The sequence below is a fragment of the Astyanax mexicanus genome, chromosome 19 (assembly GCF_023375975.1).
Source record: "Astyanax mexicanus isolate ESR-SI-001 chromosome 19, AstMex3_surface, whole genome shotgun sequence".
Taxonomy (NCBI): domain Eukaryota; kingdom Metazoa; phylum Chordata; class Actinopteri; order Characiformes; family Acestrorhamphidae; genus Astyanax; species Astyanax mexicanus.
Genome location: NC_064426.1, coordinates 39,905,169 through 39,932,076, shown reverse-complemented (window position 1 = coordinate 39,932,076; position 26,908 = coordinate 39,905,169). Strand labels below are relative to the sequence as shown.

The following is a 26,908-nucleotide window of genomic DNA, read 5'->3' as shown; positions in this document are numbered from 1 at the left end:
GACTTCACGTTACTGAGTAAAAAATAAAATACTGGGAAAAAACAATTGAAATAGCAGTAAATAGCAGTTAAAGAAAAGCAATGGCAAGTTAAATATAATAATGAACTGTAAAATAATAAAAAAATACGGTTTATAGTCACCCATATGACCATAACTTTTTAATAGTAAAAAAAAAAATCATAGAAACCTATGCCACTTGTTTTATGGGGTGGTCTGAACAAACACTGCCTGAAAGATCCAAATTATTATGTGGAGTAATCATTTATTTATATTAATTAATAATTAATTTATTATTTGTACTTTTTTTACATCAAATAATTAAAAGTAACTATGTAACTTTTACTCAAAGTAAATTTTAAATTAAGTACTTTTTTACTTTTACTCAAGTAGATTTTTTGATGGGTACTTTTACTTTTACTTGAGTAGAATTTTAGCAAAGTAAAGGTACTTTTACTTAATTACAATTTTCAGTACTTTTTCCACCTCTGTCCGAAAGTATCTTGGTTCGTTACTAAATTTGCAGAATTACAGTTAATCACAAATAAACAAAATACATTTTTCTATATTTCTGTTTGTTATGAGTTAATTCCAAATAAAGGTCACTTTACAACCTAAACATGTTACTCCACATTACATTTACTGTTGTTTGAAAAAATGATGCATGTAATGTCTGAATTATATATATATATATATGACAAAAACTGATCAGATATCACCTAATATTTAAAATAATATAACAACAGATTTAGTTATTATTATTATTTGTTATTATTATTATTATATATTTTTTTATATTATTATGTATTGGCATGTCAATTATGTTGTATATTTACATTTTCTCCACTCTTTTAAAAACTTAGTAGCTTTGGGTCCTGTGTTTTTAATTTTTCCTACTGAGAGCTCTTTTTACGATGGTGTCCTTTTTTATGAGAAGATCGTAACTTTATGTTTCATAGATATTTCTGGCAGCAGTTAATATAAATGTTAGATATCCCAAACCCTCCCAGTCTGTTAGCAGAACAAGACATTACCCAAAAGTCGTTTTTTTGCAGTACGTTGTTATTGTTGAGATTTATTGCTCTGTTCACTGACCGTGCGTGTAAAGCCGGTGTTGTGCCAAATTCAGCACCCCCGCCAGGAAAAGCACCCTCTCTTTTTTAGCTTTAGCTAACTTTAATTAGAAACGTGCTCACAAGAGTTGGTGCTTTTCATCACCTATAGAGGTTTTTTTTTATGATACTTCACGTCATCTCTGTTACTGAAGAGAATAAAATACTCCGAAATAAGCAAATTCCAGCAATTATGGATTTATTGGTGCCAGTTTCACAGAATTTAACAACCAGTATTGTCCACTGCAGGTTTATTAAACATATTCATTTAATTATAGCACCACCATGTGGAGTAATGAAGCAGTAACTTTAGTTTTAGTCTAATTAGGGGCATGTATTGGGAATTAAGGCCCAATCCCATTTCACCCCTTAGCCCTAACACTTACCCATACACCTTCTTTTCAAGTGTAACCCCTCCTCTGGAATAACCCTGGTTTTTAATCACAGTTTTTTTCATGCATCTTGGCATCATGTTCTCCTCCTCCACCAGTCTTACACACTGCTTTTGGATAACTTTATGCTACTCACTCCTGGTGCAAATATATATCCAGGATTGAATAAAAATAAATGATACTGGACAGATATAATCTGTCTCTAGTAGATATATAATGGGGAATGAGAACAGTGTGACTTTTTCTTTTGCTAAAAACATTAAAAAAGTAGAACCCTGATGTGATAATTAGGGGTGGCTGATATGGCACCATATTTCAGGTTAATATCGTTTACCATATTTAAAAATATTATTATAGCGATATTATTGCGTATGTATTATAGCTCACATCTACACAAACTCGTATACCTCCAGTTTCCAGTCTCAGCTCTCTCCACAGCAGCAGATTAATTACCTCACTCCTGCAGACAAGAAGGTGCAAATTACAGCGAGTACCAACAGCCTGCAGACTGTCAGCTCCTGCCTAAATAAAGAATAGTAAACTGAGGAGCAGTTTAACAAACACAGATTAAAGCCGGGGAGATTAACCCCGTAAACCACTGTGTTAATGGTGATTGATGCTCTCACAGCCCAGTGTGCACTTTCACAAACAAACCTGATATAAAAGCCCTGCAAAGCAAATGCTGATGGACTGGAAGTCCTGAAGTCCTGGAGTCCAGGAGTCCTGAAATCCTGGAGTCCAGGAGTCCTGAAGTACTGGAGTCCTGAAGTCCTGGAGTCCTGGAGTCCAGGAGTCCTGAAGTCCTGATGTCCTGATGTCCTGAAGTCCTGGAGTCCAGGAGTCCTGAAGTCCTGGAGTCCAGAAGTCCTGAAGTCCTGAAGTCCTAAAGTCCTAAAGTCCTGGAGTCCAGGAGTCCTGAAGTCCTGGAGTCCAGGAGTCCTGGAGTCCATGAGTCCTGAAGTTCTGAAGTCCTGGAGTCCAGGAGTCCTGAACCTGGAGTCCTGGAGTCCTGAAGTCCTGGAGTCCAGGAGTCCTGAAGTACTGGAGTCCTGAAGTCCTGGAGTCCTGGAGTCCTGAAGTCCTGATGTCCTGATGTCCTGTTGTCCTGAAGTCCTGGAGTCCAGGAGTCCTGAAGTCCTGGAGTCCTGAAGTCCTGAAGTCCTAAAGTCCTGGAGTCCAGGAGTCCTGGAGTCCAGGAGTCCAGGAGTCCTGGAGTCCATGAGTCCATGAGTCCTGAAGTTCTGAAGTCCTGGAGTCCAGGAGTCCTGAACCTGGAGTCCTGGAGTCCTGAAGTCCTGGAGTCCTGGAGTCCAGGAGTCCTGAAGTACTGGAGTCCTGAAGTCCTGGAGTCCTGAAGTCCTGGAGTCCTGATGTCCTGATGTCCTGAAGTCCTGATGTCCTGATGTCCTGAAGTCCTGGAGTCCAGGAGTCCTGAAGTCCTGGAGTCCAGAAGTCCTGAAGTCCTGGAGTCCAGGAGTCCTAAAGTCCTGGAGTCCAGGAGTCCTGGAGTCCAGGAGTCCTGAAGTCCTGGAGTCCAGGAGTCCTGGAGTCCATGAGTCCTGAAGTTCTGAAGTCCTGGAGTCCAGGAGTCCTGAACCTGGAGTCCTGGAGTCCTGAAGTCCTGGAGTCCAGGAGTCCTGAAATCCTGGAGTCCAGGAGTCCTGAAGTCCTGGAGTCCTGAAGTCCTGGAGTCCAGGAGTCCTGAAGTCCTGGAGTCCATGAGTCCTGAAGTCCAGGAGTCCTGCCATTCCAAACGTCCCCTCCTGACACCCCTGCTGCAACTACTCTGCTATATTCTGCTCCAGAATGACCTTGCTACTCTGTTGATTCGTGGTTGCTAATTGGTTGCTATGGTGTTGCTAAGTGGTTGTTTGCTGATTGCTATAAATGTAGCTAAACGGTTACATTTGCACCCCAGGTGGTTTCTTTGGTGTTGCTAGGTTGTTACTGCGGTATTCCAGGTGGTTGTGCTGGTGTTGCTGAGTGGCAACGAAGTAAATGCTATGGTATTGACATGGTATCCAGGTGTTTGCTATAGTGTTGCTGGGTAGTAACCAGGTAGTTGCTATTGGTTGTTTGCTATGGTGTTCCTAGGTGAATTCTATGATGTTGCTAGGTACATTATTTGCTAGGTATCCCAGGTGGTTTCTATAGTGTTGCTAGGTTGTTACTGTGGTATTCCAGGAGGTTGCTCTGGTGTTGCTGAGTGGTAACTAGGTAGTTGCTATGGTATTGATATGGTATCCAGGAGTTTGTGCTATAGTGTTGCTAGTTTGTTACTATCATATCCCAGGTGGTTGCTATAGTGTTGCTGAGTAGTAACTAGGTAGTTGCTGTAGGTGATTGCTATGATGTTGCTGGGTACATAATACATAATTAGTTTGTGGTTGCTCTGGTTTTACTGGGTTGTTAATATGTATCCCAGGTGGTTTTTTTATGGTGTTGCTAGGTTGTTACTATGGTATGGCAGGCGGTTGCTCTGGTGTTGCTGAGTGGTAACTAAGTAGTTGCTAGGTTATTACTATGGTATCCCAGGTGGTTGCTATAGTGTTGCTGAATTGTAACCAGGCAGTTGCTATAGGTGTTTCCTACTGTGTTACTAAGTGGTTGCTATGCTATCACAGGTGGTTTATTGCTGGTTGGTGGGGTATCCCAGGTGTGAAAATAAAATGAGTATGGTATATTGTGTAACTGGCAGGAAGTTGCCAGAACTTCAGCTTGAGCCAAAGAAAAATTTAGTGTCAAATATTAATTAAAATAACTGTTTATTAACTGTAATCATAAAAGGTCAATGTTTAATTAATCGTGATATTGATTATTGATTATTATTGATGTCCAGTACATGGTGTAAATGTGAGAAAAGCGTGTGAATGGGAACAGGAATGGAGGTTTGTATGATCTCACTTCAGTGTGAGCGTGGGTAAAATGAAAATGAGTCATAATGCTGCTCTGGCAAACACAAAGCCACACAACACCGTGCAACACACCCTCTCTCACCAGCACTGATCACCACAGCTCGCTCGCCCTCGCTCACTCTGCCATTCACATATTTATATACACTATACAGCCAAAAGAATTCACTCACCCATCATCAGAAATCATTGAATTCAGGTGTTTCAATCTCTTCCATGGTTACAGGTGTAAAAAACAAGCAGAAACGTGTTCTCTGGAGCGACGAATCACGCGTCTCTTTCTTGTAATTTGATTGATAAGTCTGGGTTTGGCGGTTGCCAGGAGATTGGTGCTCATCTGACTGCACTGCAGCAAGAGTGTAAAGTTTGGTGGAGGGGGGGATCATTATGATGTGAGCTCGACCCCTTAGTTCCAGAGAAGAAGAAAGAAGAAACTCTCAATGCTTCAGTATATCAAGAGATTTTGGACAATTTTCAGATTTCTCAACTTTCCAGGAACAACTTTCCAGGACATGAAACATGAAATCTCACCAGTGCACAAAGCAATCTCCATAAAGACAGGGATTATCTGGTAAGTCTGGTGTGGAAGAACTTGACTGGCCTGCACAGAGTCCTGATCTCAACCTGATTAACCCTTGTGTGGTGTTCGGGTCTGTGGGACCCGTTTTCATTTTTCATCAAATGATACTAAAAAATTTTTTTTTCTAACTCAAACTTATTGGCATTGGCTCATTGTTTTTGTGAAAAACATATATCAAAACACATTTTCGATAAACACACACTGTACACCCCCCCCCCTACACATTTATATTACATACAGTATGTTTGGCCAAGGGCTAATAAACATTGCTTCATTTGTAAATTTGAAACTAAACAAATTTTCTACTCATATCTCATTTTCTTTTACATTTTATTAAAAAACTCATAAAAAAAGAGTAGCACTTTTTAAAAGAAATGTAACATAAGAAAGGTAAAGGGCAAATATTAACCATGTAAGCTGTTTATATTGCTTGCAATTTAGGTGAAGCGAGCATGTGTAAAGCATTTTAATGTAAAATTGCTTAATTTTGCTGAATTAAATACAAGTAACAAAGTAAACGAGTAACAAAAATATGAACACCACACAAGGGTTAAATACCTTTGGTATGAATTAGAGTGGAAACTAGACTATGTCTCGTCAACATCAGTGTCTGACCTCACAAATGCTCTTCTGGAAGAAGTGTCAAAAATTCACATAAACACACTCCTAGCTAGCTGTGCCTGCAGGACTGTTGTTAGGTTAGCATGGCTTGCTTTAGCTTAGCTTTAGCTTAGCTTAGCCTAGCCTGGCTGGTTAGCATTCCGGTTATCAGACCGCAGCCAAGGTGAATGATGGATTTTCTTTCTCTTTGTGGGCTGCAGACGAGCGTGCCTTGACTGGGCATTAGCCTGTGCTAAGCTAATGCTGCTGCTGCTGGTGGTGGTGGAGGTGATGATTCAAAAAGGTCTTGTGTGTATAGTATATGCCGTTACTTGGCAACGCATCCGCGGAGTGATACAGATTTAGTGTGATAATGCCATGCTGTCTGTTATCACAAATATCAGCGCGGCTAGAACACTTCTCAACCAATCAGATTTTGAGGTCAGAACTAACTGTTGTATAAAGTCACTTAAATCACCTTTCTGCTCCATTCTGATGCTCGCTTTGAATGCCTAAATGCATTGAGTTGCTGCCATGTGATTGGCTGATTTGACATTTGCGTTAATATGCAGTAGGACAGGTACAGGGGTTGGACAATGAAACTAAATCACCTGGTTTTAGAGCACAATAATTGATTGTGGTGACGGACAGTTCTGATGGAAACAGGAGAGTTGAGGTGAACATTGAATTCTGCCGTGATTTGATCAGCCGTGGTTTTATGTTTTTTTGGATACAATCCGGGTTAGCACCCCAGCATCCCTTTCAGACAGCTTCCTCTTACAGCGTCCACAGTTAATCCTGTTGGATGTGGTTGGTCCTTCTTGGTGGTATCTCGCTGACATTACCCTGGATACCGTGGCTCTTGATGCATCACAAAGACTTGCTGTCTTGGTCACAGATGCTCCAGCAAGACGTGCACCAACAATTTGTCCTCTTTTGAACTCTGGTATGTCACCCATAATGTTGTGTGCATTGCAATATTTAGAGCAGAACTGTGCTCTTACCCTGCTAATTGAACCTTCACACTCTGCTCTTACTGGTGCAATGAGCAATTAATGAAGATTGGCCACCAGGCTGCTCCAATTTAGACATGAAACCTTCTACACTAAAATGACAGGTGTTTCAGTTTCATTGTCCAACCCCTGTATATCTAATAAAGTGGCGGGTGAGTGTATAATAGTGTATTTCTGGTAAAACGTGAGTGATCTTCTCATGCTTCTCAGAGCACCACCTTTCGTCCTCTCTCTGGCAGGAGGGTACCTGGCACCTGGTGTATGTCTGCTGTGAGGTGTGAGTAATGCTTCCTGTCTGTTCTGCTTGGTCTGCCAGGTAACCGCTGTGAGAAGCTCCATCCATTCAGGCCTTCCTCTGTAGAACCTGGCAGACTGAAGTAAAACGGGACCCCTGAAGGGTGGAGCTTCACGCTGCCATTCATTACTTTACCACCTTACTCACCAACCCAACCCAACCCACACAAAGTCAAGCCACTCAACCAATCCTAAACCAAACCAATCGAAACCTAAATGGACCCAAACCAACACATGCCAACCCAATCCACACAAAACCAAACCACTTCCAACCACATTCCTAACCAAACCAACCGAAAACTAAAGGGACCCAAACCAACCCAACCCACACAAAGCCAAGCCACCCAACCAATCCTAAACCAAACCAATCGAAACCTAAATGGATCCACACCAAACCAACCCACACAAAACCAAACCACACTCAACCAATTCCAAACCAAAACAATTGAAACCTGAAGGGACCCAAACCAACCCAACCCACGCCAACCCAACCCACACCAACCCAACCCACACAACCAATCCTAAATCAAACCAATCGAAAAACTAAATGGATCCAAACCAACACAATTTAAACCAGACTATACCAAATGTAAACTGACACCAATCAAACCCAAACCTAAAACTAACCAATCCAAGAGAAAATACTTAATGTTTACAAACTCATTGATTTAGACCAAAGCTAATGTGCGAAAAACACCACGTTTACACCTGATCAAATCATCTGACTAGTATCTGGACTGTATGCTGATTAGACTTTAGTCAGACTCATATTCACTAATTGTGAGACTTTTCATTATTACTGGTGTTTTGGTTGTTCTAACAAACAAATCCAATTATTAAATCTAATTCTGAGACCTGTTATAACAGTGTTTACAGACTTTGACTTTCCTCTATGGCTTCTTTAAAGTGATACCATAGACAATGCACATTATATTCACTATAGAGTATTTCAGTGTGATTTATTTGGACATCAGACTGTAATCCAGACTATGAAGGAAAAGAAACGCATAATAAATCATGTAGTAACTTAAAACTGTTAAACCAAAATTTAACTTGCGGTTTCTGAGGCTGAGCTAACTCTGATGAATTTATCCTGTACAACAGAGGGAACTCTTGCTCTTCTATCCTTTCCTGAGGCAGTCCTGATGAGTGCCAGTTCCATCATTATAAGGTTTTTGATGGTCTTTTTGTGACGAAACTTAAGGATACTTTGAAAGTTCTTGAAATTGACTTTCACTTTCTTAAAGTCATTTTTTTACTTTTCTTTATTTAGTTGAGTATTTGTTGCTTCTCATAATCTGGATTAGAACATTACTCAAATATTCACTATTCACTGTATACCTGTAACTCTACCTCTTCACTACTTTACTTTAACTGATGCTCTCAAACCTTTACATTAAGAGACAAGAAATTCAAGTAATTAACTCTTGATGAGTTCAGCACAGCTGTTAACTGAAAGCCTGAATTCCAGGTGATTCTACCTCATAAAACTGACTGAGAAAGAATGTACAATTATATAAAATATATGTTTTTTTATAGTTTAGATGACTTAAGTATTAATCTACGATGCAGAACATTTTAAAATAATGAAAATCTGCAGTACGAACATTTATAAAACTTAAGCTAAACTAAGCCTCACACACACACACACACACACACTCATGCTGGATGACTGGGCAAACTGGCCTCAGCTCTCCCAGTTCTGACCTTATGCACGAGCTCCTCGTCATAGGTGAGGGTGGTGCTGGACTGGGTTCGGCTCTGGTCCGGGTCGGTATCCGTGTCCATCGCGGAGGACCCGTACGCGCTGTCCGGGTACATGGTCTCTCCAAGGTCCGTTGCCTCGCGCTCGGTCGCGTGCTCCATCCTTTGATGTGGCTGGGAGGAAGCGGCGTGGCAACTTTGTTCCTCCTGCGCGCGCTACCGTCGCGTGCACGCGCTCCCAACCACCCACCCTCCACACAGGCATATATAGCCTGCACGCGCCTACGGGCACAGTGCCAACTCTCGCGCTCGGCCGGACGGGACGCACGAGGAACTTTCTGCCGGGGTCTATGAAATTTTCAGAAGCGGAGACCACCAGTAGCGCCCCTCCTCTTCTAAGCCCCGCCCCCGAACCGGGGAACTGGGTTCAGCACCACGGAGAGTGCTCCCATCCCAACATCCTGTATCGCATGCAATTTATGCAAATTAATCTCAATTATTAATAAATGCTACTCATCAAAAAATAGTAAGATCATTGTGGCACAAAGGTAAAAGTATACTGTTGCAAGAAAAACTTGGATTTCTGCATAAATCGCTCATTAAATGTGTTCTGATCTTCATCTAAGTCACAACAATAGACAAATACAGTATGTTTAAACTAATACAATACAAATATTATATGTTGGCATGGTTTTTTTGAACACAACATGTTAATATTCACAGTGAAGGGGAAAAAAGTATGTGAATCTTTGAATTTAATAACTGGTTGATCCTCCTTTGGCAGCAAAAACCTCAACTAATCGTTTCCTGTAGCTGCAGATCAGACCTGCAGAACGGTCAGGAGGAATTCTGGATCATTCCTCTTCACTAAACTGTTTCAGTTCAGCTATAATATTCTCTGGATATCTGGTGTGAATTGATCGCTCTCTTGAGGTCATGATGCCACAGCATCTCAATTGGGTCTCAATGAGGTCAGGACTCTCCAGGACGCTCAGTATTTTCTTCTGTTGAATCTGTTCGGGTCGTTGTCCTGTTGCATCATCCACCCCATGTTGAGCTTCAGTTGGCGGACAGATGGTCTTAAATTTTCCTGCAAAATGTCTTGGTAAACTTGGGAATTCATTTTTCCGTTGATGACCGCAATCCATCCAGGCCCTGAGGCCGCAAAGCAGCCCCAAACCATGATGTCATAATGCTCCCTCCACCATGTTTCACAGTTGGGATGAGGTTTTTGACTATGGTGTGCTGTGCCTTTTTATTTCCCCACATTGTGTGAAAATGTAAAAAATAATTACTCCAGTAAAGTATAGATAACCTACTTTTCCACTAAAGTGAGAAAATGAAGTATTTGTACTTTGTTAATTGATGCCTCTGGTGATATTTTACTGGAGTAACTATTTTTCTAACTTTTTTTACTTCTGTAATAATAATAAACACTATTATCGTTGTCCGTGTTTCCCACTGACTTTCTATAACTCAGTCATTTCATTTGAGAAATCCAGACCTGTATCATTTCCAATAAACATCCCGGTGGCCTGGCTACAACCCGGTTTATACATCTGAATTAGCTGGACTTGATTATATTAGTGTGAAAGATCTGAGTGCACATATTTGTGGCGTCTTAGAACAAGATTATTGGTCTCGGATCAGTTTCTCCATTCATAAATCTGTATTTGTGAAAGGTTATACACATCCATCACTTTTCACAGAAGCTTTTAACCCTGTAAAAGAGCAGCAAATCTTTATATGAACATCACATCAAGGTTTCTGAATACTGACACTGCAGATAGCAGACATGTCTCTCCAAATCATCACTGATCATCAGTAAATTTTACATTTCATTTAAAGTAAATAAAGGGAGCAGAGTCTGGAGGAAGAGTGGAGAGACACACAGTCCAAACTGCTCGAGGTCTAGTGTGAAGTTTCCACCAATCAGTGATGGTTTGGAGAGACATGTCATCTATTGGTGTTGATCCACTGTGTTTTATTATCAAGTCTAAAGTCAGTGCAGTTTTGTTTTCCCACAAAATCTTACAGCACTTCATGATTCCCTCTGCTACTGACAACTTTTATAGAGATGAGGATTTTATTTTCCAGCAGGACTTGACACACTGCCCACACTGCCAAAAGTACCAATTGTTCTTATACATATATAATATTGTAATTTTCTGAGACACTAATTTTTGAGTTTTCATTGGCTGTAAGTCCAAAATCATCAACAATAAAAAAATTAACTCCTAAAATAGATCACTCTGTGTGTAATACATCTATATACTATACAAGTTTCACATTTTTAACTGAATTACTAAAATAAAGTAACTTTTCAATTATATTCAACATTTTTTGAGAGGCACCTGTAAACCATTTACCCATGATATAATAAAGTCGTAAAAGTTTTTTGGACCCCTGGTTAATTTAAAGTGACAGTCTGTAAGATTTGCGGATTTGGAGACCTCTCTGGTGGGAATGTGTAATTACACAGAGTATATAGAAGAGTACTTTTATTACAGGTTCAATTACATTAACTAATCATTTATAAAATACTCTTAAACTGCATAAAGAAATACCATCAAACAAACCTACCAGACCATTCTTGTTTCTACCTTTTGTATGAATATATTAGACACGTCAAAGATGGACACTGGTGCCATTAATTACAACACTGTGTCCCATTCTAACTCAAGTGTTAAACGAACCAGAATAGGTTTTATATATTTTCGATTCTTCAAAGTATAGCACCTCTTGCTTAGATTACACCGTTTTGAACATCTCTGCTGGATTTTCTCAGTCAGTTTTATGAGGTAGAGTCACCTGGAATTCAGGCTTTCAGTTAACAGCTGTGCTGAACTCATCAAGAGTTAATTACTTGAATTTCTTGTCTCTTAATGTAAAGGTTTGAGAGCATCAGTTAAAGTAAAGTAGTGAAGAGGTAGAGTTACAGGTATACAGTGAATAGTGAATATTTGATTAATGTTCGAATTCAGGGGTCGGCAATTAAGTTTGGCCAAAAGCCAGATATTTTCCAAGCCATTATGTGGCCACAAAAAAGAAAAAGAAATTCTGTTTTGTAAAATAAAGTGTAATTGGATGGAGTGATACAGACTAGTAGCTCTCCAGCCCAGAGGGTTGTTGAACCCAATTGCAGAACAAGTGATCTCAAAGCAGGTAAACTCAAGAAGAAATGAAAAAAATAAACACCGCTCCTCACGCAGGATCAAACCTCAGGGTCGTCAGGGTCGCGGTCCAATACACTACTGCTGCCCAGGCTAGTAAATTGGGACACGGCCGAAAAAAAAAAACGCCCTTATAAGGAGATAAGGAGCCCAAGAACGGGCTGAAAAACTAGAACGGGCAGAAACTAAAGTCACGCCAAGCGCGACAGAGAGAGAGACAGGGGAGGAATGTAAACAAAAGCTCACCAGAGAATCCTTTTATTTTATTTATTTGTTCCCCATTATTGGTCATTATGGTTCAAACAAACTATTGTCTATTGCCGACCCCTGTTCTAATCCATTTTGTGGCCAGAACTACTCAACTAAGTCAATCCGAAAGTCAATTACAAGAACTTTGAAAATACGTGTCCTCAAGTGCAGTCTAAAACATTATGATGATGGAATTGGCACTCATCAGGACTGCCCCAGGAAAGTCCAAGAAGGGCAAGAAGAGCAAGAAGAGTTCCCTCTTTTGTACAGGATCAGTTAATCAGAGTTTCCAGCCTCAGAAACCACAAGTTAACATAAATACTTCAGAGTATTTTGGTTTGTTTAACACTTTTAAGTTACTACATGAAAGATGGACAAACAGAAAAGACAAAAAAACAGCCTCCAGTCAGAACCGTGTTCCATCAAATTCACATGTTTATTGTGCCTCCAACAGAAAAGTCTCTGCTCTTTAAACTTCACCGCAAGTTTTGCACAGCGCCGTTCAGCAGAGGAGCCCCGGGCCCCTGGTACCGCTTCAGGATGGACAGAGAGACAGACGATGCAGGACGAGGGTGATGAGACAGACAGAGACAGATAGAAGACAGACTGAAGCAGCATCCTCACTCATCTAACAGCTCAACATATGTCCTCCCTCATTTAGAGGAATATAAATAGAAAAATATCCCATTCATACCATCCATATACACACACACACACACACACACACTCACACACACACACACACACTTTTGTTCGAAAAACAAAACAAAAATCTTCTCTGAAGCAAGAATATGAAGACAAAAGGTCACTTAAATTCATCGTAACAATAGCAGAGTTTTAAATTAGTAAATCAGAAAATTAACAGATGATTTTTATGGTTGCTGCAGTTAGGTAGCAATAAGTACCACTTTAAAATAAGGCTCTTTTATAAAAGGGTTTATTAATAGTCTATTTATCATTATTAATTACTATTAATTATTAAATACATAAAAATCAAAATTTACGCAAAATAGTGATCCCACATTTATTTATACTATTAAACCTATTTCTACTATATAAACCAGTCTGTAGTCATTAATAAACTCCTTTATAAACCCAACTATAAATGAGCCTTATTTTAAAGTGGGAAAGTAACACACAACTAAAACAAACAAACAAACAAAAAACAAAAAAAATCCACCATATAACAAATAACCATGTGATTAATAGTGTACCTTACTAATGATGCATGTAGCTAGGCCGGTCACGATACAGTATAGTTAAATAATCGATTTATCAATGTTTTTCGTACAAGAAACAGCTCTGGGGGAAAAAAAATAAGAGAGCACCTAAAAATGATGAGTTTCTTTGATTTTACCAAATTGAAAACCTCTGGAATATAATCAAGAGGAAGATGAACTGAACTGCTTGAATTTTTGCACCAGGAGTAAAGCAGCATAAAGTTATCCAAAAGCAGTGTGTAAGACTGGTGGAGGAGAACATGATGCCAAGATGCATGAAAAATGTGATTAAAAAACCACCAGAGTTATTCCACCAAATATTGATTTCTGAACTCTTAAAACTTTATGAATATGAACTTGTTTTCTTTGCATTATTTGAAGTCTGAAAGCTCTGCATCTTTTTTGTTATTTCCGCCGTTTCTCATTTTCTGTAAATAAATGCTCTAAATGAGAATATTTTTATTTGTAATTTGGGAGAAATGTTGTCTGTAGTTTATAGAATAAAACAACAATGTTCATTTTACTCAAACATAAACCTATAAATAGCAAAATCAGAGAAACTGATTCAGAATCTGAAGTGCTCTTTGAATTTTTTCCAGAGCTGTATATGGCGCTGACCTCAATCAATTTTGCTTCATGTCCTGTAAAATCACTTCTGAAACAGTTTATCAGCCAGTCAAAACTGCCCAGTTATGGTGCCAGGCCTCCACTGCAGCCTGAGGCTAAACATCATTAGCCTGTATTGAACTGCAAGAGTGGTTTAAATTTTCTACAGTGGAAATTTCAAAAAACATATATGCATCAGTTTTGAAACACCTTGTCCAAACAGCCAGCAAGCTTTAAAACACAATCTCGCAAAATGTACATGTAAACATGAACAAATAAGACATGATTTATTCATCAGTAAATTAGTTAAGGCTGATTTATGCTTAGCGTTAAATACAGATACGGATAGAGCATTATGTCCGTACTATGTGATGTTTTTTTCTGTATTTGTGCACTTTTTTCAAAAAAGTACGGCTACGGACTGGACTGTTCATTCTGTCCGTATTTGTAAACGCTCACAGACACAAAACAATAATTTTGTCCAGATTTGTAAAAGTTCTCTGAAAGCTCACAGATACAGACAGTTTTTTCTGTGTTTGTGCACAAAGTCTGAAAAATGATGGATAAAGAGCAATGATTTAATCTGGATTTCATTATGTTCTCCAAAAGTATAATATAGACTGGTCATTTCGTCCATATCTGTGTGTATTCTCTGAAAGTTTACAGAGTATCCTTTCTTTATCTGTATTTGTGCAAGTTCTCCAAAAGTTTAGATACGGACTGTTCTTTTTATCTCTATTTGCGCATTTTCTCTGAAAGTTTACGGATATGGAGAGTTTCTTTTGTGTTTGTGCACAAAGTCTAAAAAAAACCCCTCATGGATACAGAGCATTCATTTTGTCCGTATTTTTGCACATTCTCAAAACGCTTACAAACACAAAACAATCATTTTGTCCAGATTTGTAAAAGTTGTCTGAAAGCTTACAGATACAGAGCGTTCTTTTTTTTTTATCTGTATTTGTGCATTTTCTCTGAAAGTTTACGGATACAGACAGTTTTTTTGGCGTTTGTGAACAAAAAATGATAGATACAGAGCATTAATTTCATCCATATTTGTTTATATCCTCCGAAAGTTTACGGATACGGACTGTTCTTTTTATCTGTATTTGCGCGTTTTCTCCGTATTTTTCCGTATTTGTGTGTATGTATTCTCTGAAAGCTCACAGATACAGAACGTTCTTTTCATCCATATTTGTGCATGTTCTTAAATAATACAAATACGGAGTGTCTGTGCACAAACCATGGACAAAAAAAACTGTCTGAAAAATCATGGATACAGAGAATTCATTTTGTTCATATTTGTGCACATTATCTAAACGCTTACAAACAGAGAGCATTAATTTTGTCCAAATTTGTGAAAGTTGTCTGAAAGCTTACAGATACAGACCACTTTTTTATCTGTATTTTTATATGTTCTTTGAAAGTTTAAGGATATGGACAGTACGTTTCTTCCGTGTTTGTACACAAAGTCTGATAACTCATGGATACAGGCTGTTCATTTTTCCGTATTTGTTTTATGTTCTCCAAAAGCTTCCAGCTTCATAGCTTTTATCTGCATTTGCCAATACTTAAAAGCTTTAATATATAGAGAATTTATTTTGTTCGTATTTGTGGAAGTTTGCAAAAGCTTATGAATACAGAGTGTTTGCTTTATCCGTATTTGTGCACATTTTCTGTAACATAATGAATAAAAAGCATTAATTTAGTCTGTATTTGTGGAAGTATTATAAAAGATTATGGATACGGATGTGTTCTTTTTATCCGTATTTGTGCACATCCTCTGAAATCGTACAAATACGGTTTTCTGAAAGCTTACAGACACAGAGAGTTGATTTCGTCCATATTTGTCAGTGTCCTCTAAAGCTTACATATATAAACGGAGCATTACTTTTACTGTCTGTATTTGTAGAAGTATTTGAAAAAAATATATAAATCTTACGGATACAGAGAGTTAATTTCTTCCGTATTTGTGCACATACTCTAAAAACTTATAGGTGAGGAACATATGAGTGTCTTATTAATTTGTACATAAACGGGGAAATAAACTAGCCTTAAGGCTTTAATGCAATCTGGGTAAATTACATTGTAAGTGGTCAAAAAAAACAAAGCTACATTAAATACCATTTCACACAAACAATGTGTTTTATGCAGAGCCAGAAAATAATGCATCCATCAATTTTATGAATAAGCTTCTACTGCACTGAGACTGAGATAAAATCAGCATGGTGTACCATCAAAACCTCCAAAAACATCCACAAAAGCAGCACATCAGTTGTAAACCGGATTAGAACGAGTGCATTGCTTGCTGTTTGGACAACGTGCAAAACTACCCAACAAGACTGTAACAGAGCAAACAGCATTTATTACGATCCAGCAGTAAACTGGGCGAGAACCAAGTGGCATGTGCATCACCTACAACCACAGGAGCTACCAAAGCTCCGCCCACAAAAGGATTCAATCATAGCAACCGTTGTCAAGGGTGGACAAGCTTTACACAACTGCTTGCTAATGTGTACAACTAGTACTGAACAGCACTAAAGTCTTGATCTAGATGTCTTTGTAGAGTGTGACACTGTAGATCGAGGTTTTATGCTTTTATGAGTTGTTAGTTCAATGAAGGCAGTCTGAGACGCTCGGTCTGGGAGAAGACTACGAGAAGTTTAGTGTAATGTAGTGTAGTTAGTTAGAAACGCTGAACTCTGTAGTATCTGTACTCGGTCTTGGTCATCTCTTTTGTCACTTTTACATTTAAAACATAAAATTTTAACTTCTTCTTCTGAACAGTTTGAACAGTTCTAAAAGCGTGTCCAACTCAAACAACCATACCTAAAACGACATTTGTGGGCAGAGCAAGGGTAGCTTAACTCAACTGATCAAAAAACAAGAACAAGAATTAGTGGGAACCAAGAATTGTTTGCTTTATATACAGCTCTGGAAATAAAAATAGGAGATCACTTTAAAATGATAAGATTCTTAGATTTTACCAAATTGAAAACCTCTGGAATTTTGCAGCACCAGGAGTAAAGCAGCATAAAGTTATCCAAAAGCAGTGTGTAAGACTGGTGGAGGAGAGCATGATGCCAAGATGCATGAAGAAAATGGTGATAAAAAAAGGGTTATTCCACCAAATATTGATTTCTGAACTCTTAAAACTTTATGAATATGAACTTTTTTTCTTTGCATTACTGCATTATCTTTTTGGTTATTTCAGACATTTCTCATTTTCTGCAAATAAATGCTCTAAATGACAATATTTGTATTTGTAATTTGGGAGAAATGTTGTCTGTAGTTTATAGAATAAAACAACGGTTGTTATTTTTTCTTTAACATAAATCTATAAATAGCAAAATCAGAGAAACTGATTCAGAAACTGAAGTGGTTTCTTATTTTTTCCAGAGCTGTATATTAAGAGGGGCATTCAGCCTGTGCCTCACAACTCTCTGATGTACTTTTCTGCAGTAATGGACATTTAAGAAAAAATAAAAATAAAAAAAAACAAAGTGAAAATCATCCACAGCAATGCAAAACTGATCACACCAGTCTTAATCTGGTCTTCTAATGGACGGATGTCATTAGTGGCGCTGTCCATTTAGTCGCTTGAACTGCTTGAACTGTACACAATGAATCCATGCGATGGTAGACGCGCCTCCGTGAGCAGCAGCATTCGAAATATGATAACGGGCGGAGGCAGCGGAGTCAGCTGACTCCGCCCTCGACAGTGACTTCATCGTCTTCGTGACTTTGAACTCCAACGCCGAACGGTACAGAGAAGACCTTTGTCTTACAGTAAAGTGCACTTCATCCATCTGCTCGTGAAGTTCCGATATTAATGCTTCAAAATAAGCATAGAAATACAGGCCGGAGGACTCCGCCCACTTTAGCCTTCAACAGGTAGTAGAGCGTCAAATGGTTTCAAAAGGTTTCGGCCACGCCTTTTACAGATACAGATAAAGAAGAAAAATGTGCACTTTCATTTACTTTCATTCTTTTGATCGTCCTGTAAATAAAAAAAGAAGAAGAGTTGAGAAACCGTTGAGGTGAAGAGATCTCCCATTATCAAACCCTCTTGGACCAAAACTGTACGTACGTGGACGAACCTTAAATCAAGACTGTAACGTTTAGCGTAACTTTTTTTTGTGTGTGACATCTGAACAAAGAGACACGTAGACAAAAAAGTCGCAAATCTCAAAAAAGTCAGGTTGTCCTCATGTGCGAACATCATCAACAAATCTGCGCTCTCCTAGATTCTCCCTGACGTTGTACAAATCCCTCAAAACAGAAAAAAACGGAAGGTTAAGGGGCCTCGAATACACCCCTGAGGGACTCCATTCGCAATGGAACGGTCATCCATTGTACCCCGTAAACATCACTCATCACAGGCCCCGCCCACTCGACTGTGTACTTCACTCACTGTGCAGTTCTTTAGTGTTCCCCTCTCCACTTCTCTCCTGATGGGGCTACCTGATTCGCCCGTTGCTTTTGACCGGCCCCAGTTCTGATTTGGGGTCTGGAGACAGGGAGCTCCACGTGGTCTTTGCACACAGTGCCACGGTGGGACACAGCGAGAGCTGGCTGGAGCAGATATCTCCCGTCACCCAGAAGCCTCCAACCAAACTGTCCACCCAGACCTCCAGATCTTTACCCAGCAGAGAGGCTTTCTTCTGGGCCTCCTGCAGTGCAGGTTCCATGGGGGGCAGCTTCAGCACGTGGGCCAGCTGCTGGAAGCCCTGCTCCATGTACAGGTTACCAGGAGGACCTGCGTGCAGCCAGCTGTGTTCTTCTGAAAACATGAGAATTTAAAGAACAAAAATATATTAGTTAGTATTAGTTGGGTTTGTAACAGGTATTTGACTTGTATTTGATTGCCGATTTCTTTTTGAACACGAGAAATATAACGTTTTGTCTTGTTAAGCTTATTACAAAAGTCATGTCAAAAGTTTGTGAAGTATATTTTCAGCATATATATTCTCTTTATTTCTTTTCACTAATGTATGTATCCATTCTCTAGGTAGACTCCGCCTATGGCTGTCTATGGCTATGTATGTTGTACTCTAAGTTTTCTGAGGCAGCCGCAACCAACTCTTGCGAGAACTGCGACCTGCTTTCCGACCTTTAGTTCTAACAGTTCTACAAGAACTACTGGTTCATTCTTTACAAACTAACATACAGACACTCTGGCAGAAGCTGGAAAGAGACCGAATATGTCTGTGAAAGCCAGAAAACGAGAAAGAGAAACTAATCCGCCTGAAACATTTATTACACTCTACAACTGTAGGGGGAGCCCACGAGCACAAAATCTCAATACCACCTAGTGGAGCTTTAAAGCTATAGAGTAACACGTGGAATTATTTTTTTGAACAAACCAGAATACATGTTTTATATCTTATATTCTTCCAAGAAACACTTTTATCCTAGAGGACAGATCTGCACACTCTTGGTGTTTTAATCTCAGCCTATATTTTTTTGTAAAAAGACAATGTAAAACCACATGCTGCATATATTACAAAAGGCATGGTTGTGGAAGAAAAGAGTTTGGGTACTGGCCTGGCCCGCCAGAAAAACATCTTTAGGGGTGTTTAAGGATAACAAGTAATGTATGAAGTATTCCTGCAGAGTCTAAATATCGTAATTAAGTGTTGTGAAAAGGAATGACAATATTATAAAGTGGTAAATGCTTCAACATCCCAACAAATGAAATGAAGTTGAGCAAATAAAACATGATACATCTCGGGTTTACTGTCTGCAATCAAATAAAAGTCCAAATAAATGCAAGAAAAGCTTTTTAAAATGACATTTTCCACTTTTTCCCCCAAGCTTTTCTGATTTGTGGTTAAGCATGTGCATCCTTGTATCAAATTCCAGTATCAAATATCTGCAATAATTCTCATTTTGAAGGAAATAGGATGAGCAGGATAGAAAAGCAAAACAAGTAGGCATTAATATTTACCAAATAACACCAGTCTGAAACCTTTACATCAAAACTATACCTCTACAACAGCATGTCTGAGTAAAATAATAAAAAGGTTATCACATGGTCAATCCAGATGGGTACTAAACACTTTTTATTTTTAATGTACTCTTAACCCTCCTGTTCAGATTCATGAACACCCTTCATTATTGTGCTTAATTTTACACCAGAATTTTAAAACACTAAACAGTGAAAAAATTAAGATCTTTTTTTCTTTTTTTAAAGATTATACAATTGCATACATCATAGTGACCTGTATAGTAATCAAGACAAAAAATATAAAATATCTCTAATACTTATGTCTTAAACACCACGTGGTCAAATTGACCAGTAAACGAACACTGATGCATATATTTATTCTTTAGTTTACCTGATTCTCCTTGTTTAATTATAAAAAATCATGAAATATGAAGTGCTAATAAGAAGAATAAGAATAAGAAGAATAAGAAGAAGAAGAAGAGATCTGATTGGTTCTCTCACCTTTGCGAAGAGGTTCTCTTCCTTTAAAAGCCAGAGGCATCACCAGGAAGCGCGACTCCGCCACCCGCTCCCACAGCCTCAGCACTCGGACCGTCCACACGCCGGGCCGGAGCGGATGCTGCAGAGGAGGCTTATACTGAGTGAACTCGGCCTCCACGTCCACGCTGATATCATACGAAGCCGCCACCACCTGCGCCGGGTCGATCCACACGATGGTAGCTGTGAGATTTGGACCCCGAGCCCATTTCTGCACCGCCACAGGTTCATCCAGAGGACCCATCACCCCTCCAAAGTTCCTGAAGATTCTCTCCTTGGGGTCCCACTCTGTTCCAACCTGGATGAGGAGGGCAAGTATAGATATAGCAGTATAGATACTAGTGTTTAAAATACTTCTGTACAAGTTAAAGAAGTATCAACTCAAGTTTTGACTCTTTAAAGGAGAACTCTGGTGTAAAAAGTTCTTATCTTTGATGAACAGCACACCTCCATTCTCCCACAGCATTCAGACATCCAGAATTTTAACAGTTTGTCCAAACACCCTTCAGACTTGGCGACACGGGGCGTAATTTACCCTGATAAATCACTTTTTCCACCGTTATCCAGCTCGAAGTAGCTCCACACCTCCTTGCTAGAATCTGGAGGGTCCTGACATTTAAAACGAGGCATTAATAACTTAAAAAGTGAACAAGAATCTATGTATATATGTCAATGTTATTATCAGTACAGTGATGGCGGTGCTCGGAGCTGAAGCTAGCGTTACAGGATGTAAACAGTGTTTTTAATAAGCTTCTTGTGCACTTTTTAAGTAATTAATGCCTCGTTTTAAATGTCAGGGCTCTCCAGATTCTAGCAAAAAAGGTGTGGAAGAGCTACTTTGAGCTGGATAACAGTGGAAAAAGTGATTTATCAGGGTAAATTACGCCCGTATCTCCCAGTGTGAAGGGGGTATTCATCAAAGGTAAGAACTTTTTATCATGTTTTACTACAACAAAAGTCCATTTTACACCAGAGTTCTCCTTTAAGTAAAAGTAGGAGTAAAAGTACTGGTTTCAAAATGTATAGTTAAAAAGTATAAAAGTAAAAGTAATGTAAAAAGTAAAAATAAAGCCATTAAGAACAAAAGCTTAAAAAGTCCTATAGTGCACCCCTCCCCTCCCCAAAACACATTTTTCTAAAAGCCATAATGACTATAATGTTAAAATATTAAAATGTTAATGTTGATAATATGATTTTGGATTTTGCACTAGGCTCCTCTCTAGTATTTCAGCTGCATATATGCTTATATGCTTTTATTAAAAATGAATTTATTTTACATACAGAAGAATGTAAATATATTATAGAAGTTTAGTTGGACTGGAGTTTATCTGGAGTTTGTCTCTTGAGTCTCTGCACGGATCATCTTTATACTAGACTACATACGTCTGCTATGTTCTTGCTGGAGTGTGTGAGTGTGTGAGTGTGTGTGTGTGTGGGGGGGGGGGGGGGCGTGTGCAGGTGTGATGGATCACAGTATAAACCAATAGGGAGTGGGAATGGTAACTGTTTGTACTTCTCTACATCCAATCACAATCAGATTCACTCTATCTGGATGGAGAGATTTATCTGGATAGGGGTTTTATTGAACGATGAAAAGCCGGAATAAAAACGAGCTGAAATGAAATTGGAGTAACGAGACTGTTTTTATTGAAATGTAAGAGGTAGAAAGTTCAGATAATTGTGGGAATTGATTTGTTGATTCTTTACCTCCAGGTTCTTCAGCCTCTCGAACTCGTGCAGGTTGCTCTCCAGCTGTAGAGTTGCTTGGGGAACGGCCCACACCTCCAGCATCTCTCTGCCTCCAGACACCACGCTCTGCACTTCCTGTCTTATCAGGTAACCTTGGAAACGCTCGTCATAGAAATACACATGCACCGACACGGGGTAGCCCACGGCCTCGAACCTGTGGGAGAAGAAAACACATTTAAAGCACAATCTAAGTCTAATATGAAAAAATGTACTTCATAAATTTAGTTTTTTGAGATTACGGTTTTCTCTTATATAAAAGCTGCAGATTCAGGGGTTCATAGACAAAGAAAAATGTGCTAAACTGAGATTCTGGTGTTTTATAATCCACAAAAACCCAATGCACATGGTCTCTCAGGTTTGTGGACAATGGAATGGCTGGATTAAAGTGTTTTAGGGAGCCTCCGTGTCTATGCTACCTTCTGGCTCTCTCCCATTAGTTAGGCTGTTATATTCAGATCTGCAGGAGTCATTACTAGATAATCACACTCTGATAAATGTTGCAAATTGTCAGTTTCCATAAATCCAGTAAAAATTAATTCAATCTTTCTGCCTTTGTCTAAGTTATAATTATAGTTTTTTACATATTATTATGTTTTTATGAAACAATTCAGCACTGCAAAACTAAAATAATGTTTTGGTAGGTGTATGATATGGATAAAAAAATGTGATGTGTGATCATGCTGTTGGATATATCGATATACAATCTCAGTGGTTTAATGGCTGAACATTACCGTATTTTTCAGACTATAAGGCGCATTTTAAATCATTTAATTTTCCCACAAATCGTCAGAGCACCTTATAATCTGGTGCTGCTTATGTATGAATTCTACCAGTCAGGTATTAAGGAGCAGTAAATCCACTCCACTAAAGTACAGAGTTTCAGTTTAGTTTCTTAAGCAGTGTTAGCATTAGATGCTATCCATGCTAATATCTAATAGCCACTAATGCATATGCTGCTGCACCCAGCCTTAGTGGAAATCTAAGCTTAATGTAAATAATGTTTTAAGGATAAAAATCTGAGAAGATTAACATCCAACACTTTTTCTTCTTGACTTAAAAAGAAAATGTGTGGTTTTATTTTAAGAATACAGTTTTGTTTACTTAGCTTAGCTTTACTTAACTTAAGTTACCACCCAACCACCACCCAGTGGTGAGACCTGCTGAATTGGAAGTAAAACATGGTGACACCCCTGTTCCTTTCTAGTGTTACATAATGCATCTTATGTATGAAGATAGACCAGAAAATAGAGGTTTATTGATAGTGCGTCTTATAATACAGTGCACCTCAAAATGCGAAAAAATGTAGTATACTTTTAGAATTTAGAATATTAACATTTTACAACTTTCCTTAACTGGAAAACCAGTCTATATATTACCATATTGTCCAAGTTTTCCAGGTGGCAAGCAAATCTGAGTTTCTATACTAGCAAAAATGTATTTGCATCCCAATGCATTTTAATCAATGACATGTTCAACTGAATATGTAACTGTACACTGTAGTTACACCCATTCTTTTCCCAGCACAAAGTGGAAAAGAGAACATCATGCTGCTGCTGGATGCCTGAAGCGTGGCATTAAACAAAACCCATCAACAAATGTTGAATACGTCACGCGCTCCGTGAGTCACACACGACCACAACTGACTCAACCCTGACAACACTGGGTGTGAAATTCACATTATGCAGCTTTTCATTAGCGATTCACACAAACTACTCTCAGACTTAAGGCAGAAAAAGACCATAAGGACAGTGATTCACTGAGAAACTTGAAAAACCAACAAACACCCACACGCACACAGTTCTAGAAGATTCTCACTCACATAAAACAAACGAGAGCAGAGAGACGTGCAGTAAAGACTGAAAGAAGTTACTAAAGAAATGTAGAAACGAAGACTCAGTCTGGTAGCTGGTTGTAAATCAGCGTTAGGTTTAATTCAGGTGATGTGACCGGGCCTGGGTGAAGGGACTGATTTAAAAACTGTGACCCCCTGCACTGTGCTCAGTTTTACATTACCACTCGCATTTATCCAGAGCACAGTAGTGTTTTTTGGGGCTGGGTATAATCTTCTTAGCAGTAGGGCTAACAAAAAGATATAGACTGAAAAAAACGTTGCCTATTTCTGATAAAAGCGGAGAACGCTCACAGTGAGGTGCCATGATGCACACAAACTCTCTCGTTATCTTTCAGTAACTCACTCTCGCTGTCTCTCACTCACATGCTCCGCCTCTCTCACAAATGCTCCGCCTCTCTCACAAATGCTCCGCCTCTCTCACAAATGCTCCGCCTCTCTCACAAATGCTCCGCCTCTCGCACACATGCTCTGTCATCTCGCTTACTCGCGCAGTCTCTCACGCGGACTCTCTCGTTCTCTTGCTCACATGCGCCATCTCAGGCTCACTCGCAGTTTCTCACACTGTCTCTCGCTCACTTGCTCTGTCTCTCTTGCTCTCTCGCGCTGTCCCGCGCGCTCTCGCTCATACGCTCTGTATCGAGCAGTCTCTCTCCCTCATGCTGTCTTTCCTCAATTCGTGCTCACGCTGTCTCTTCCGCTCTCGCTTACACGCTCTGTCTCTCGCTTACTCGTGCTGTCTCTCTTGCACCGTCTCACGTGCTCTCGCTCTGTCTCTCCCTCCTCCGCTCTGTCTCTCCCTCTTCCGCGCTGTCTCTCCCTCTTCCGCGATGCCTCTCCCTCTTCCGCGATGCCTCTCCCTCTTCCGCGATGCCTCTCCCTCTTCCGCGATGCCTCTCCCTCTTCCGCGCTGTCTCTCCCCCTCTTGCTCACTTGCTCTGTTTCCCGCTCTCTCACGCAGTCTCTCGTGCTGTCTCTCCCTCTCTCGTGCTGTCTCTCCCTCTCTCGTGCTGTCTCTCCCTCTCTCGTGCTGTCTCTCCCTCTCTCGTGCTGTCTCTCCCTCTCTCGTGCTGTCTCTCCCTCTCTCGTGCTGTCTCTCCCTCTCTCGTGCTGTCTCTCCCTCTCTCGTGCTGTCTCTCCCTCTCTCGTGCTGTCTCTCCCTCTCTCGTGCTGTCTCTCCCTCTCTCGTGCTGTCTCTCCCTCTCTCGTGCTGTCTCTGACCCATTTCTGAATATAGATGCCGAATTAGAAATCTAATTTGATAAATGAATTGAGCAGTTCATGTGTTTATTATTATTTTGGGAATTTGGATAAAATTTGGTTCTAGAATTTAGGTCAGAACTGGCTATATGGAACATATTTATTTATTAAAAAGGGTTTGAATTGTTTAACTGGTTGGAACAGACCTCTAAAAGAAAAAGTACACTTATAAAATGAGCTAGTTTTATCTCAAGTTAATGTGTTACCGTGGTGATTTAACATGGCGAATAGATAAGGGTTGAGTGGCTCTTTAAAGCAGAAGACATCAGGTATCAGACGGCTCCTCAGGTGCTGCACAGTGGTTAAGAGGCTCACCTGCAGGCCTCACTGCTGGCGTGGGCGGACTCCTGGCTGCGCAGACCCAGTCTGAAGAAGGAGGAGTACGCAGTCAGAGCCACGTCACTGAGAGTGCCCACACCGTCCTCCCGCTCAAACAGACTCTCCCAGTAAGCCTTCAGCGCCAGCGTGCCCGGCGGGTAGTGCCCGTACAGGTGGGTGTCCAGGATGTCTATGGCTTCCTGGTTTACGGTGGACTCGAACTTGCGGGCGAAGAACGTGGGTCTGGTCAGCTGCTGTTGAGGCGTAAAGAGAACAGTGCATACACTCAATACACTGCAGAACTGCAGTAGCTTAATAAACATTTAAAACTGTCCAGAAAACGGGAAAAAAGTCACGTTTTTTCACAAAGATAATAAAATAAAAGAAGAAATGTGAAATGGGCTACTGTATTTTTTGGACTGTAAGTCACACTTAAAATCCTTTAATTTTCCCAAAAAGAGACTGGATTTGGGTACTGGAATTGTTAACTTTAAAATGAACCGGAAATTGGGTACTCTAAAACTGCCCTAAAATTTTCCTGGAATTGGAAACATAAAAAATGTCCTAACTGAGTACTCTAAAACGGCCCTGAAATTAGGTACTTTAAAAAACTACACTGCAAATTGCTACTGGAATTGTGCATTCTAAAATTGTCCTTAAATTAAGTACTAGAATTTGGTACTTTATAATTGCATTGGAATTGGTACTAAAAAAAAGGGTATGCTAAAATCGCCCTGAATTTGGGGACTGCAATTGGTTACTCTAAAATACACCAAGAATTGGGTAGCATATATTGTCTTGGAATTAGGGACTGAAATTTTGTACTGTAACTGCATACTGTAAAACTGTCCTGGAATCGGATGCTTTAAAACGCCCCTGAAATTGGGATTGGAATTGTGTACTTTAAAACGACTCTTGTAGTTTTAATTAGGCAGCATAAAACCTGAGCGAGAGACAGCTTAAAACTAGAGATCAGAATTGGATACTAGAATTATTTACTTCAAAATTGCCATTAAATTGGGTATTGGAATTGGATAATTGTCCTGAAACTGTTTACTCTAAAATGTTCCAGTTATTGTGTACTTTAAAAATTGCCCTGGAAATTGCTACTGGAATTCGGTACTCTAAAATTGCCCTTAAATTTAATGCTACGTAATTTGTACTAGAAATAGGTACTCAAAAAGACTTAGGTACTTTGAAATTGCCCTGGAAATGAGTACTCAAAAATATCTCTGAAAACTGGAACTTAGTACTTTAAAAGTCCTGAAATTGGTTACTGTAAACTGGAATTAGGTACTTTGAAATTGGCCAGGAAACTGGTACTCAAAAGTGACCCTGCAATTAAGGACTGGAACTGAGTACTTTAAAACAGTTGTGAAATTGAGCACTCTAAAAT

At 39.5% G+C, this 26,908-nt stretch overlaps 2 protein-coding genes across 2 annotated transcripts in view; both read right to left on the bottom strand.

Annotated features, from left to right (window-relative positions):
• Positions 1-8,836, bottom strand: part of LOC103025928 (ras-related protein Rab-37) — a 62,427-nt gene extending 53,591 nt beyond the window's left edge. The window contains exon 1 of the mRNA XM_022664960.2: positions 8,608-8,836. Within this exon, the coding sequence (XP_022520681.1) occupies positions 8,608-8,766 (159 nt within the window). The 5' untranslated portion in view covers positions 8,767-8,836. The remainder of the gene's footprint in view (positions 1-8,607) is intronic.
• A 3,607-nt stretch (positions 8,837-12,443) lies between these two features.
• The window catches only part of xylt2 (xylosyltransferase II), a 43,293-nt gene continuing 28,828 nt past the window's right edge, over positions 12,444-26,908 (bottom strand). The window contains exons 8-11 of the mRNA XM_022664989.2: positions 25,510-25,766; positions 22,044-22,239; positions 20,301-20,634; positions 12,444-18,632 (exon numbers count right to left, since the gene is read on the bottom strand). Coding sequence (XP_022520710.2) covers positions 18,310-18,632; positions 20,301-20,634; positions 22,044-22,239; positions 25,510-25,766 — 1,110 coding nt within the window. The 3' untranslated portion in view covers positions 12,444-18,309. The remainder of the gene's footprint in view (positions 18,633-20,300; positions 20,635-22,043; positions 22,240-25,509; positions 25,767-26,908) is intronic.